Source organism: Phlebotomus argentipes, unplaced genomic scaffold (genome assembly GCF_947086385.1).
Source record: "Phlebotomus argentipes unplaced genomic scaffold, Phlebotomus argentipes genome assembly scaffold_18, whole genome shotgun sequence".
Classification (NCBI taxonomy): Eukaryota; Metazoa; Arthropoda; class Insecta; order Diptera; family Psychodidae; genus Phlebotomus; species Phlebotomus argentipes.
Genome location: NW_026776177.1, coordinates 8,079,738 through 8,094,717, shown reverse-complemented (window position 1 = coordinate 8,094,717; position 14,980 = coordinate 8,079,738). Strand labels below are relative to the sequence as shown.

At 45.0% G+C, this 14,980-nt stretch overlaps 3 protein-coding genes across 3 annotated transcripts; 2 read left to right on the top strand and 1 right to left on the bottom strand.

The window, feature by feature from the left end:
- The first annotated feature begins 1,735 nt into the window (after window positions 1–1,735).
- On the top strand, window positions 1,736–5,469 carry LOC132259113 (uncharacterized). Its single transcript, XM_059756659.1, has one exon. It carries the CDS (start codon window positions 2,925–2,927, stop codon window positions 5,043–5,045), a length of 2,121 nt encoding a protein of 706 aa, XP_059612642.1. The 5' UTR covers window positions 1,736–2,924; the 3' UTR covers window positions 5,046–5,469.
- Window positions 5,470–9,372: 3,903 nt separating this feature from the next.
- On the top strand, window positions 9,373–11,086 carry LOC132259112 (ventral anterior homeobox 2b). Its single transcript, XM_059756658.1, has 3 exons — window positions 9,373–9,568; window positions 9,927–10,081; window positions 10,407–11,086. Exons 1-3 carry the CDS (start codon window positions 9,373–9,375, stop codon window positions 11,067–11,069), a joined length of 1,014 nt encoding a protein of 337 aa, XP_059612641.1. The 3' UTR covers window positions 11,070–11,086.
- Window positions 11,081–14,958, bottom strand: LOC132259346 (alpha-1,3-mannosyl-glycoprotein 2-beta-N-acetylglucosaminyltransferase). Its single transcript, XM_059756936.1, has 7 exons — window positions 14,049–14,958; window positions 13,159–13,439; window positions 12,911–13,060; window positions 12,660–12,764; window positions 12,257–12,347; window positions 12,015–12,185; window positions 11,081–11,947 (listed from the first exon to the last, which is right to left on the bottom strand). Exons 1-7 carry the CDS (start codon window positions 14,490–14,492, stop codon window positions 11,834–11,836), a joined length of 1,356 nt encoding a protein of 451 aa, XP_059612919.1. The 5' UTR covers window positions 14,493–14,958; the 3' UTR covers window positions 11,081–11,833.
- Window positions 14,959–14,980: the final 22 nt, after the last annotated feature.

Genomic DNA, 14,980 nt, shown 5'->3' with positions numbered 1-14,980 from the left:
TTAAACTCTATGGGAAATTCAATTCTTTATCAATGTGCAGCACCAACAGAATTCGGTGCAAAATCATAGATGAAAATGTACTAAATACTTAAATATTGATTAGGCTCCTCGACAGAAATTTATTAAGCTCCGCCCATTTGGAAGCTCCGCCCACTTATGGCTATATTTCATCCTTCTGCAGAGAAATGTGGCTCAAGAAAGTGTCAACGGCGGAGAGTAATTTAGTTCCACACAATTGTGCTGCTATTTCTTCAACCAAAAAACCCCATTTGACGAGCTGTGAGAATGGGTAATTCTGCCGTAACTGTATTTTTTCTAATCGGGAATCCACAATCTTTCACATCTCTCCCTCCTGCGTTCGCTCCTAATTGAGATGGAGTGGCCAAAAGAGTGGCGCTCTGGCGAAAAAGATCCAACAAAATTGATTTAATAAAGCAAAACTAATTATTAATCACACTTCGCTACAATTCACATCCGATCGTGATCAGCAGTCACGGTCTTGTGGTTACTTTCATTCGCACACTGTCCCTGTCTCGCGATCGCTCTCACAGAATGGTTTTTGTGGAAATGTGTGTGATTTTTCAGTGCATTTGCTAAAAATTTCCTATTATGTATTTTTGCGTGAGTCGCGCAGCACAAGAGAGAGAGAGGCTTTTTATCTTAATGGCAATGTGTCTCGAGACACTTTCCGATCATTCATCAAATACTGATCGATCAACGGTGGTCCTTGAACCAAATACACAACAAAATATTTTTAAAGTCATATTTCTAGCCATTGATACGATGGATTTTGTCTCTCTAATCGCATCTCATGTATTTTTCATATGATCTTAATCGCCTATATATCGCCATGTTTTTCCTGTGAAAATTCACAGTGACATTCTTGATCTTGATTGCATCGCGCGCGATCCTCATGCGTGATCAATTGTGCACATAGAAGATTGCGAAGCGAGTGTGATGTAGCAAATCTGCAAATAAACTTCTCTCTCTCTCTCGCTCTTCTACACCGAAAACACTCTCTTGCGGTGTGAATTAACAATTTTTAGAGTTTAAATACCAAGTCTCTAGGTCATTAACGTGTCTTACTTTCACAAAAGTTTTTTGGGAGGGAATTTTTCTGTGTTCGCTGCTGAGCTTCAAGTTGAAAATTGTCATTTTTCTCTCTTTCTCGCATTGTACAAATGGGCGGAGGGAAAAAAATGCACACCTGAAGTCACATTGGAGAAGAAATTCACCGATTTTGTACAAAAATATGTGACTGTTTTCAGTCGAAATGTTTTGTGGGCTTTTCCATTGAAAATTTTCCACTTCACTGGCAAGAGAAGAGAAAACCTCCAATTTTTGCTTGTAATATTGATCAAATAAAAATATCACAGCTCGCCTTTTCTTCTGATGTCACCTTCATTTTCATGCACTGTGACAATTTTCCATGGTGCGAGCGCGATGTTTTTCTTCACAGATGAAGGCTCGAGACTTTGCAGAGTGCTCGGCCCATGATAAGCACTCGGAGAGGTGATCAACACTGAGATTCCCACCAGTTGCGATGTCGCTGGTGTAAATATTGTTGTGTATGAGTGGTGTTTGGTGGTGTTAACAATTGGATTTATATACTCGTGTGTGCATCGAGAGTGTAAATTCCCTTGAAGAGTCGAAAAAGTGAGCAAGAGAGTCGCGATTCGCGCGCGCCTTCAGTCGACGTGGTGCGCGAAAAATTGATAGAGTGGTGGCTGGTGGGAGTGGAGTGTATATAACCGGCACGAATTCATTGCACTATTTCAGTCTTTCAATTATTCCGAGTAGTGTAGCGGCACGCGAAGAGTCACCAAATAATCTGCACTCATCATATTTTCTCAGTCAGATCCACGAAGGTGTCCGTTGATCAGCATCCCACAGAAGAGAGTCTCGCATCGAGTCTATAGAGTTGATGATCCTGTGAAGTGATTGGATTACCCTCAGTGTGATACTTAAAAGAATTAAGAATTGTGCAAGAGACATTAAAAGACAAGGACGCTGGAGGAGTGGCAATTGCAGGAGTTTTGTGATAGAAAAGTTAAAGCTAGGTCCTTGGATCCCTGACATAAGGAGAGTGGCAGTAGCTGACTTTTTGCAATCTTCAGAGAAATAGTCATTACGAGTTACCATCGATTCACAGTGAATCCGGAGCAAGTGAGATCACTAAAGAGACATCAAGATTCAGAAGAACTCGAGAGACCGATCGTCGTCACGACACACTGGAAAACATTCGCGCGAGAGAAAAGGCCGTCAAGTTCAGCGAGAAAAAGAATTGTCTGTACGAAATCGCTCGGTAAAATCGAAAAGAAAGAGACCTTTTTTTGAATACATCACTCTTTCTTGCTGAAATACAAAGAGAAGCCCAAGAGGTATATAAATTGTGAAAGTGCACGATTTAGTTACACTTCTACTGCTGCATACACCATAAACACAATAATTTATTTATAAAATAACCTTTTTTGCTCGGTGTGCCCCCCAAGAGAGAAAGAAGTAAGAGACTCTATAAAACTTCCAGTATTAATAAACCATAACTAATAGAAGCAGAAAGGAGAGAGAAAGAGCGAGAAAGAGAGAGAAGTTAAAGCAGAAATTAAAACATAAAATTACACCGAGTCGTTAGCACGAGACGGTGGGCACATTTTTTGGCCAGAAGGTGGGATTAGCTTTGAGGAATAGTATAAAAATAATTAGGGTGTAATTTAATTAATCGAGCAACAGTGATAATTGGCTGTGTGGAGTTAATAAAAGCGTGTCGTTGGAAAGCAAGGGTGGAATTCCTCGAATTTTCTGCGCTTTATCGAATTAACTAAGCTTAAGTGATAGAAATTAATTAGCCATACTACTTACTAGGAATTTAGGTAGTTCCCATTAGTTTTTTTTTGCCGTTGCGAAGGAAGAGGAAGCTCTGAAGAATGTCTTCCCCGGGGAAAGACTTGAATGCCAATGTCGTGCCAATTACTCTGGCAGTTCCAGTGGGGCCTCCGGCCGTTCCGTATGTCGCGGAGGCGCCCGAGCCTCAGGATCTGGACGCAAAGGACTGCGAACTGATCAATCTGCACGACGATCCCGCGGAGGATCTCGTGGACATCGAGTATGAGCGGGCGGACGAGGCGAAGGAGCTGGAGGAAATTCCCTTGCATTCGGACGACGAGGAGGAACATGACAGCGTGAGTCCGCTGATGATGGACAATCACACGATCCTGGAACATCACGAATCCTACAAGGAGCTCGACGAGGGAAGCTACGAAGAGGACGAGGACGTCCAGGTGTTCAAGCCGCGCCACATGAAGCACTCAGACACGAAGGACTCCATCAGCTCCATCGACAGCGATCTGTCTCTGTCGTACGATCGCCAGAGTTCGCAGGAAGTACAGCATCTTCAGAACTCGGATTCTCTGTCCTCGGACGAGAATGCCAAGGATTCTGGATGTGATGTGGCCAAGAGGTCCGATGAGGATGGAGACAAGAAGGCTGAGGACGAACCGCCCATTGAGATTCCCACGGATGAGATGTGTGACAAGATCATAGAGCAAGTTGAGTTCTACTTCTCCAATGAGAACATCCTCAAGGACGCCTTTCTCCTGAAGCATGTGCGCCGGAATAAGGAGGGCTTCGTGAGTCTCAAGCTGGTGTCCAGCTTTAAGCGCGTGCGGCAACTCGTCAAGGACTGGAGAGTTGTGGGCTACGCCATCAGGAAGAGGAGCGAGAGGATTGAGCTCAATGATCTGGGCACAAAGATTCGCCGTCTGGAACCGCTGCCAGTCTACGATGAGACGACGCCCTCGCGCACTGTCGTGGCCACGGATTTGCCCATTAGCCGCATGACCATCGAGAGGGTGTTCGATCTGTTCTCCAAGTGCGGAGAGATCGCTCTGGTGCGCATCCTGCGAGTGGGAGGCCCGATTCCCGCCGACGTTCGCCAGTTCATCAACAAATACCCGGAGCTGCAGCACAAGGAGTGCGCCCTAATTGAGTTCCTGGAGTCCCAGTCCGCCAGAAATGCCCAGGCCATGCCCGGCATGACAGTGCTGGAGATGGTGGCGCCCAAGAAGAAGACTGGCAAGAAGGTTCAGGTCACGCGCCTGATTGAGAACTGCAAAGTCACCGAGGCGGACATGGAGAGAAGTCGAGGCGGAGCCGTTGAGGATTCCTTCGCGAAGTACCGCTTCAGGCGCACTCAATCGGGGTATTACTCGAAGCCTGATCAGCCTGTGTATGTGCCTCCCATGAGAAAGATGGCTTACAACAATGAGAATTACGACCACTTCAATGTGCGTCGTGGCAGCGCCGGGGCGTTCCAGCCTTTGGCTCCGGCCGAGATGTCGCCGCCAATGCAGGCGCCCATGCAGATGCCACCGATGACCATGCAGCCGATGCAGGCCATGCAGCCCATGCAGCCACCGATGGTCTTCAGCAGGAATAACTCCCTCTGCTCCGACTACTCCAGCTGCGTGGACTCGCGGCGGGGATCGCAATGCTCCGACTTGTCGCGGCGCCTGTCCAACTGCTCAATCAGCTCGCGGCGCTCCTCCAATTGCTCCGATTGCTGCCCCAATTGCTCCAGACGCGCCTCCCAGTGCTCCAACCCAGTGGATCCCTATCGGCGCCTGTCGCAGTGCTCAGAGCACGCGGGCTCGCCGCGTAAGTACTCCGTGGGACAGGCTTACGAGCGGCGTCCCTCCAACGGCGGCATGGAGACCAACTGGCGCCTGCCCGAGGACCGCGTGGCTGAGAGCCCCGTGAGCCCGCGGAAGTTCTCCAACGGCTTTGATCCCATGCGGAAGCTCTCGGCCGGCGCCGAAGAGTTCGTGAACGGGCGGCGCATCTCTACAGACAGTGGATACGACAGGAAGCACTCGATCGGCTCGGATTGCAGCGCCTCGCGCTCCCGGAGCGGCAGTTTCATCTGCGGCGCCTACAATCCGCCCATCCAGGAGCAGCAAATGATCGTGCGGTCGCCCGTGGCGCCCGACGGGACGAGAGGCTTCGCGGCACGGACCCGCAAGATGGGTCAAATCCTGCCGCCCGTGTGAGGCTCGCCGATCACGACGTCCCACCGCTTCGCGAAGACACATGCCTCGTCAATAAATTAATCTTTAGCCCCCAAAACGATGACCCTCTTCCTCTCGAAATACAGGTTAAGACGTTTTATAAAATAATCGTATGCTGAAATTTGCCTTTAATCACAATCACACTTTATTGGAGAAATTGCTGCAAGAGAATTATGATATTTTATTCTATATTTAATGCAAGACGTAATATCACATGAATGATCTTTAGTCTGTAGGAACAGAGCCTCGTAAGTGTTTTAAACATATTTATTTAGTATAATAGTGAAACCTTGTTATTTGCATAAGATTGATTGTAAGGTGTTTAAAGTGAAATCTATTGTCTGTAAGAATTGTTATCGATTTTGTAGAGAGAGACTTATATATTAAAAAAAAATATTGTAATTGAAGCAGGTGTCTCTTGATTCGCCACACGCCCAAGGACTCATCTGTGCCGATCGCGTCGCCATATAGAGGAAGGTCTCGGGAGGACGACGAGATCGTGTTGAGCGACTGTGAAAAAATTCCACGTGCTCGCAGATCTTGACCTTTCGATCGGTGCAACAATTGTCTTCACCACAAATTCGCGGCATCATCTTTGTGCGTAGAAGGCGAAGCACGTGACGTGCGAAGATCCTCGCCAGCTTGAAGGTGTTCGGCGGGGGCAAAAGAACTATTTTGGGCACTCAATAAAACGTGCGACACGATTCGACAAAGCGCACTGATTCTAGAGTCTCTCATCAGTATGCGTCGTCGGTTATTTAATGATTAGTCACAATGTCACGGCCTTGGGCGACGATCAATGACCAGCCGAAGCTCACAACACGCTGATCTTCATCTCCCCAGCACGAGAGGCTGCCGCAGAGTGTGTGTCTGGGATGAACGAGAGAAAGCTCTGAGTGATCGCGCGGGATCACGAGATGATCGCGCGCGATTTTCAATGAAACTTTGATCTAAATTATGCATTTCGCAAGCTCTTCTGCATTCATTGAATCAATCTGATTTCAAGAGAAACTTTTGCTGCAAAAATGTATTAATTAATTTTATATTAATAATTCTTGCAATTAATTATTCTGAAGATGGGAATTTAACTTAAAGATGGCAAACACCATTCAATATATTTGTCTCAAAATATGATTCAAAATTTACCATTTGTGCTCCTGACGCTATAATTTTATCAAGTTTTCTGAAAATATTGTCCATTTTGTCATTTTAAATCAACTTTAACATACAAAACTAGAGTAAATAATCCGAAAAATAATTTTTAGAAAACCATAAAGTGTCTCAGCTATTCTTTAAATAAAATTGATAAAGATGTACACTTTGCAACTCATTGGGCACAATTACAAATTTTCACAAATCCCTCCTCGAGCCCATTAATTTAGCGGCGGTGTGAAAAATGCAGATCCCGAGCAATTTGGCGTTGTCGGAGAATTTTGCAAGAGGAGTCAATTAGTAAGCCACTTTTCACTCCTTCAGCGATCGCGCGGAAAAAAGTATAGCATTTGCGTATGCGAGTGGCTCAAAAGAGTGGTGATGAAAATAAAATAGAGAATTTAAGATGTACTTTGTAGTCTAATTGGTTAATTGGTTGAGATTTATAGCCGGCAAAAATGTGGCATAAATTCGAGAAGTGACTGGAGATGCTGTCGCGCTTCCGAATAATGAGACATTAATCTCCCTTTTATCACTTCCAAGTACATGTTTCGACTGCTAATTATCCTGGGAAGTGGGCGTGCCTCCCAATTTTCAGCTTTTTCCACACACATTATAAAAATAGACTCATTGGTTTTAAGGGAATGATCGTCTCTCGAGTGATTCTTTTCGGCTGTGGAAAATACGCCCTGCGATCGCACATGTTTCGGGATCACTTTCATTCAGCTTCTTGGAGACATCGTGTAGTGCGATCGGGTCTCAAGTCATAAATCAATTAGCTATTCCCTCAAATGGGCCTTCTTACACTTTACAAGCGCATGATCATCGATAATCTGTTGTGACGTTGAGTGGTGTTAAAGGGAAAATTCAGCTGCACGCACTAATCGGCCACAGGTTGGAGGGAAAATGTTCCATTTTTCCCCAGGATCCTTTCCTGGCGCCACTCTTTTTGGGCAGGAAATTGGCGGGAAAGTCACGATCGATGCTGGAATGCGGCAGCGATCAACACTGGCGCCAAAATTCTAACAGGATATTCGTTGACTAAATGCTGCCTTAATTGACAATAAATGGGAATTAGTGGCATTCTGTGAGCTTGAACATTCCATTCCTGAATTCCTTGAATATTTCTCACACTTTTCTCCCTAAAAATCATCGATTGAGGATTGCTTTGAGACTCTTTGCAAGGTCTTGCGAACAAAAATGATGGAGCAAATTAATATAAACACAACATTGCTTCCATTACATAGCCATAATGTGAATTGTGTGAGCTGAATTTCTTATGTGTCGGCTGAGAGTGTGACTCATGTTACTGTGGAAATGGATTAATTGGTGTTTGTTTCGTCACGCAGGCATTTTGATATTCAAATTAGCGTGTTTTATCTCACCATTGACAATGCATCAATTTTGCAATTTGGCGCGCGCCCAGCAACTCGTCGAGAAATGCTCAGTGCAATCTTCACTAATTAGACTGACAGTCGCAAAGGGAGAAAGGCTTCACCTGAGTCCGATCAATTAGTGTGCGCCATTCGAAAAGGAAGAATTTCTGTGCAACGAGTTAATTAGATGAGATATTTTGATGGGCATTAATTAATTATGATCGCCGCCATGAACTGAGAATTGCATTTACAATGTTGCTATGAAGCTTCTAAGTATTTCAGCAATCGCTGAGGATCACCGAGGATCATGCGATGAGGAGAAATGCTCTGACGCCATGTGGTTTTAATGTGGCGCACGAAAGAGATCCCAGAATGTGAGAGTCTCTTAATTAGGACTTCACTTTCCAATTGCTTTGATTTACGATTTCACTCCTTTTTTACCACACCAAAACCACCGCATTGGGTTCGTTTTTTTTTTTAATTGAAATATGCTAGATGAGACAAATAAATTGTCACCCCGTTCATCATTCTAGAATTTCACACAAATTAACTTGTAAGCATCGCTTGATATTCCATCTTTCTCTTGTATGGTAATATTTCTTCATCATTTTCTCCCCGCTCAAGTCAAACTATGGAATTCCCAGATGGAATTCATAGTTTTCTTCATTCACTAAATTTTGCTAAATGAGCCAGAAATTCCTCCAGGCAAAAAAAAACACTAACTACGTAAGTTCAAATACCAAAAACTATGTACTCAATGCAATAATCCAAGTCTATTCAGAGGGTTTATTGTTCCTTTTGTACTCATTTTTCTAGTATAATTAATTTTAAAATTTCTCCAAATTCTTCTACAAAAATAATTTGATTTATTTTCTGCTCGTTTCATGTATAATTCCTTTCCTCGCGAAAGTATGAACAAAAAGTCTCAATAATTGCCTGATATATGGAGTTATTTCACTAACTTCGCCCTGCGCATGATGAATGAGCTGCTGTTTTTGCCCTTCTCCTCTTCAAATTGCGCAAAATCTCCCTATCTGAGTGACAAGTGAATGGGAAGATATTATGCCCTCGCGATGGCACAAAAAAGTGTCCACAGACTGAAAAATGTGGTGTAATATTTTAACACGCTTCTATTTAGCTGCTCATGCTTTCCTGGCGCGCTCCCCTGATTGATGACAAATGTGCCAGAAGTGGCTCGCTGATGTTAATTAATTGCCAAATTAATTGCCGAAAATAATCGAATAATCAAGATCCTATTGACGCAATCACAGCGCGACACATCCTCCCAAATTTATCTCGCCGCGAGACTGACGATGTGAGACACCTTTCTAGCCTAATTAGTGACCCAATCCATTTTGCAATCATTGCGCTTTTAAGAAAATATGTCGTCGCCATTACCGAGAGATTGGCGCACAGAATTTCTGCATCTCAATTAAGCTATGCACAGAATTATTAAATGTGGCTTAATTGCCTGGCCGGGATTGTTTGGAGTGGAGGCCGAGTCTAAAGAGCAGGGCTGTAGCGGCGCATGATGGATGAGAGCATCGACTGAGGCGATCGGGCGATTGCGAGAGGAGATTCAGAAGCTGTGGTGAGTGACTTAGGGCTGCGACGATGCCTGATCCGAGCGCGTCTCGAGAGGCTGAAAATAAATCCCAAGACTTTGAAGTGTTTTGGCACCGCCTCTTCCCGACCAGGAGGCGGGAATAGTCTCACACTCGAGACGCTGTCGCAGGCGAGAGATCAGTCTGAATCCGATGATCCTCGCGCGAGTCCTCACAATGGACGCCATTGAGAGCAGGAAAGTGACGAATTTGAGGGTGAATAGTTTCAGCATTGAGAACCTGCTGAAGCCCCAGGTCGTGTCCAGTCGATCTCCATGCAATCTGCACAGCAGTGAGTTGATCAACTATTGCAGTGGCAACACAGACGAGATCCTGGACAATACCAGTGAGGCAGCCTCCGAAGACGGTGGCTGTAAGTGTCCTTAATTCTCCAATATCAATAGATCAATAGATTGCCTACAAAGTGATCATCGCCCAAGCATAAATGAAGTGTTTGAAAAATCATAAAAAGCTGTCCAAGGAATCTATTTTCGAGTGTGTCTCTTCCAATAGAGATCTCCGCTAACAGATCAATCTTGTGATCGTCTGCCTGTTGAAGGAAAAAACCGCTGTCAGTCCAAGTGTTCAAGCTCTGAAGGAGGCAGAGTAATTAAGCGACGGAGATTATAGCAATTTGGAAACGATTACAACAGCGGCATTCGTCGAAAATAGATGCGCGTCTGTCTCCGTGTCGAGAAATTGAGGAAACAAGTCAATTCTCCTTTTCGCAGGTACTAATGGAAGTGATGATCGCAAGAAGAGGCCCCGGACGGCGTTCTCGGCGTCCCAGATCAAGGCGCTGGAGGCGGAATTCGAGCGCGGAAAGTATCTTTCGGTGGCTAAGAGGACAGCTCTGGCCAAGCAGCTTCATCTGACCGAAACTCAGGTTAGTGATCTCCATACGAATCACTGAAAATAGCCATCAAACTAAGAATATAAAAATGAAAACTCCTTGGATCATTTTTCACTAATGTTAATAGCAAAATTCATTTATTGTCCTCTAAAAACTGTAAAGTCAAGAGTGTAAGGAATGAATGATATTTTATCTACCAGAAATGTTTGTTTTAATAAATATTTTGCACATTGATAGTAGCGAAGCAAATGATTTTGAAATTTAGAAACTCAAAATGTTCAATTAAATTGAATTTTTAGTGTAGCATGTATAATGTTTTGTAAAAAGCGATAAATTATGTTAATTCTCTATCGCCCAGATCAAGATCTGGTTCCAGAATCGCCGGACAAAGTGGAAGAGGAAGTATACGGCCGATGTGGAGTCCCTGGCGTCTCACTACTACGCGCAGTTGGGAATCGGAGGCCTGGCGCGGCCCATGGTCGTGGGCGATCGCTTGTGGCTCTTCAGCCAGACTTCTGGCGGCCCAGCGCCTGTGCAGTCCGTCCTGCTGCCCAACGCCCCGCCGCTGATCTCGCCGCCGGGCATCCCGCGTCCGCTGGCGCCGACGGCACGCACCGCAAGACCGCCCTCGCGAGGAGCCTTCATCTCGCGTTCCTCGTCGCCTTACCCACCCAAAATCCCAGCCTCGCACTTGCATCCAGCTTACGACCAGTACTTGTCGCCTCATCCGCCCGCCGGGAAATTCTTCAGCCCGGGATCGCACTTAGACTACAGCTCAAGACCCTATCATCCGCACGAGCGCTTCAACCACATCCTCGTGGCGCCTTCGGCTGAGTTTCCTGGCTCGTCCTCGTCGGGAATCGCCGATCTCGAGAGGGTATTTGGCAGCCACAGCGATCTGATTGGCGACAAAGTGGCGCAAATCACTCCGGACGCTGTCGCGAAAGACGCCAGAATCACAGACGAAAGCGATCAGAGCGACATTGATTGTGAGCAGATCGACGATCAGCAGGAATCGTGAAAGGCAAGGTGTTCAGCAACTGTTACCATTTTATTGTATATCACAGCCAGTGTGGCTTGTCTTACATCTCCCTTATGTTATCTCTGCCCTTAAACTACAACTGGGATTAAATTGATGCTTACACTAAAATCCTTATAATGTTTATGAACGAAAAGTTAGTAATCCACACAAACACACTTTACACACTTTGCATAAATTGATAAAATGTTGATTGGCTTATTTGTTTATTATTGTTGATACAAAAAATACCATTGTTATTTATCCCGTGTGTTTCCACTCCGCATTTTGCAGAGGCAATTATTCGTTCAGATGAGCATAAATTTGTGGTTTTCACAGTGAATGCCAAAAGTAGTCTTTTCCGATATATTTTCAACATCCACTGTTGCTTTTTACTTGCACAAGCAAGCGTTCGATGGAGAAAATGATAGAGATTTCCTGCCTAAATATCTACACGTTGTCTGCACTAAGCTATTTTTTATTTCTTGATTTTCTTTCACCTGACGAATTTCAAAGTCCTATTTTAAATAGAAAGTTTTCTTATTAGAAAAAATTTGCTAATGAACAAATTGGCAATCATTGTTGGTCTCTTATTGTATTCAAAAGAGAGATTAATTATCATTAACGGTTGAAAAACTTCCACTCAAGGATCAACGAAAGAATTCACCTAAATACTATTCATACAATGACTTCTTCTTGGAATGTCTCTAATTCAGTTCCATGACGTTTAAATCATCCTAACCATCTAGAAACTCCCTGATGGTTTGTTAGCTCCACGAGAGATCGTATCCCTTCCAATTGATGTTCGGAGCCAAGTAGACGCGCTGATTGTTGTAGAAAAATGACACTATTCCATGGTAACCTGTCCTTGGGACGCCACTCTGCAATTAGCAAGGGAAAATCAATAGCTTCACGTCAGAAAGGACAGAAAAAAACACTGCCGCCCACCTTAAAATCATCCATCAATCCCAGCATTTTCGTCACCTTCTTGTACTGATCTTTGGTATTGTACTGGATTCGAACGGGATCCTTCGTCATGACCATTCGACGTCTCAACTCCTCGAAAGTCACAACAGGACACTCGTAGACGTGCTTCAAGAAAGTCTCGTCATAGTTTGACTACAAGTATTTAGAGAGAAACTTTGTTGAGAAGAGAGAGAAAATGCGGTAAAACTTCTCTATATATTTACCTTCAATAAATTAGTTAAATTCATCTTTGAGAAGGGTACGAAGTTTTCACTCAATTTAATGTATTTCAGATGTTTCTCAAAGAACAGACCACTAAAAGGAGTAGAGAGAAATATTGTTAATTCAAGTGCTTGCCACATTATCTGTTTTCATGCAAATTTAAGGTAAAATGTTCTCTCTGTCACGTGGCAAGGAATAATCAGTAATAATGTGACCTCTTTATATTGTTGCGGCTGAATATAATTGCGAAAAAGCATTGATAAATGAATTGTTAAAGCGTGAATACATTTCCAATTAATTAAAACAAAGCACAATGAATAAAGTAACACTGTTCGCGTGGTAAATTAAAAGATAAAACATTTCGCATGATTTATGTGCAAATATCACGGCTAGATATTTACTCACTTTGATACTCCAATCTTCCCAAAAGTCCTCGTTCTCGATATTTCAGGCCTGATGCAGGATCGCTCCTTCCGCTGCTCTGGATGCCGAATCCAATCGTCCCAAAACCTGCGAAATATTAATTATATCACTTAGTGATTCTGAAATTACGTGAATATAAGATTTTCAGAATGCTTAGAAACATAAAATAACGCCAAAATGCAATGAAAACAATGTGTTTTAAAGGATAAACAAATGGAAAAAATTTCACTTACGCCTTAGGCCATTTGACTGACAATTCCGCCCACAACTCCTTCGAGAGCATCCAGCCAAGGCCCGGGAAGAAATCCGTGCGGTACAGCAACTGTGCTGCACTCTCATCAATCAGTCCCTCCTTCCCATTATCATTCCACGCTGACACGCACCTAAATCAACACGAGCCAATTAGACAAACTTCCCGGCATTGTTTCTCCCGAAATGTGCGCACTCTTCGTGGCGCCACGTGCCCAGGAAAAGCACTCACCAGAGCGACGAGTCGTTTCGCAGCAGCGGATACGTGGCCAGGAAGTACTCATAGAAGTCCGGCGCCACATTCAGGTCATCCTCCACGATGATGACGAAGTCGTAGCCCCGCGAAAAGACAGTGTTGAGTGCCCAGCCGTAGTGCCGAGCGATTTTGTAGTATCCCTTGAACTTCTTGTCCTTGGGCGGAACCACAATGTCCGACTGATCGGGCTGCGAGATCAGTGACACCTGTTCTTTGTACGAATGAATCACTTTCCTCGTTGGTTCATCGTCGCAATCCTGCAAAAAAACGCCGCACATTAGTTAATCGACAGCTGAAGTTATTGGCTGAAGAACAGCGCAAAGATAAGGCCAGAAACCGGTACTGGAGCAGTATTTTGATATGCCATACCGCGAGTGAGTTATTTTCGCCTTTCTGCGGCACAACAGAGCGCTTCAACCTGAAGCACTAAAGAGAGAGAGATATTCTCTATATAGCCTTGACTTGATGATAATGTTCAAGGGTTTCGCCCACATTTCTCAATGGAGCTCCAATTGATACGCGCGACTCTGGGGGGAAATGGTGATGAAAACTCAACTGGAAATTATTGAAAATTGCACAGTACTCGTCCATCTAATCAATCTAAATCTCTCGCGACACTTCTCACGTTGTGTCTGCTTCTACCGGGATAATCTGAGCTGCTGCCATTTGCGCGGTCACGAACTGTGCACTCTTTTCTCCAAATGGCATATCATTTGCTGTAGCGCGATGCCAGAGCGAGATTGGGATGAGTTGCGAAACTCATTACCGCGCCACCGGTGCTCAGCAGAGCGCAAATGTGCGAATGCAGAGGCACTCAGTCGCCCAGGATACCATCTCTCTGGGCGACGAGATTTCCGGGAAATTACCTGTGAGACGATTATGGGGAATTGCTTCTTGTTGGGACGGTATTGGATGAGGTTGTCGAGGCAGTTGCTGATGGACACGCGATTGCACGCGAATACGATCACGGGAATTGTGGGTCCCGAGAAGGGCGGCGAGTCGTCCGGCGCCTCCAGCGGGATCTCCCGGACGGCCTCTGTCGCTCCGGCGGTGGCCGGCGGCTGTGACTGGCCGTGATCCACGCGTGACTCGAGCAGCACGAGTAGCTTCGCCACCAGGCGCTGATAGGCGTCACTCTGGCGGTCCACAGACTTCTCCAGCAGATTGAGCTTCTCCAGGAAGTCGGCGTAAAGCGGATCCTCGGCGCCGTGCTGGCGTCCGCTGGTGTCCGGCCGCCAGAACACGATGTACGTGACAATGAGCCACACAGAGACGAAGGTCACAATGAGGAATTGCTGGATGAGGCGCATCTTAGGGCATCATCACACACCATCCGGAAGCCTGAACAGTCCAGTGGGATTCTCCTGTGTTTCCCAGGCGGCGTCGCGTTGGCATTGTCGCTTGCAGCCGGCGCGCTCTCTACTGACACCGCCGCATGCTTTCCAGACACTTTCACACTGTTTTTCGCGATTTTTCCACGATACTGAGGGAATTTGCTGCTCACTTGACATGTGGCAAGAAATCTACACTGAACCCACACCGGCTTATCGCGCTTATGATTCCATGTAGCGCATAAACATATTAAACATTTATTGCCTTCATAGCTCATCAATTTCAGGTATCATCAGAGCAATAAACACCAAAAATATATCAGCGAGATAGCAATTAATTTCGGAGACTCTTGAAGTCTTTTGACGCTAATTTGATAAGTAGTAGCTTCATTGATTACTTCAATCACAATATCCGCCAATGTTTGGAAAAGAGCGCTGCCAAGATGTGACAACTCACCACGCCACAC

Bases quoted from the DNA above. Each gene is read 5' to 3' on its own strand.
- LOC132259113 (XM_059756659.1), top strand. From the start codon at position 2,925: ATGTCTTCCCCGGGGAAAGACTTGAATGCCAATGTCGTGCCAATTACT.
- LOC132259112 (XM_059756658.1), top strand. From the start codon at position 9,373: ATGGACGCCATTGAGAGCAGGAAAGTGACGAATTTGAGGGTGAATAGT. The intron at 9,569-9,926 runs GTAAGTGTCCTT...TCCTTTTCGCAG, and splicing joins AGCCTCCGAAGACGGTGGCT to GTACTAATGGAAGTGATGAT. The intron at 10,082-10,406 runs GTTAGTGATCTC...TCTATCGCCCAG, and splicing joins TTCATCTGACCGAAACTCAG to ATCAAGATCTGGTTCCAGAA.
- LOC132259346 (XM_059756936.1), bottom strand. From the start codon at position 14,492: ATGCGCCTCATCCAGCAATTCCTCATTGTGACCTTCGTCTCTGTGTGG. The intron at 13,440-14,048 runs GTAATTTCCCGG...GTTTTTTTGCAG, and splicing joins TCCCCATAATCGTCTCACAG to GATTGCGACGATGAACCAAC. The intron at 13,061-13,158 runs GTGAGTGCTTTT...GTGTTGATTTAG, and splicing joins CGAAACGACTCGTCGCTCTG to GTGCGTGTCAGCGTGGAATG.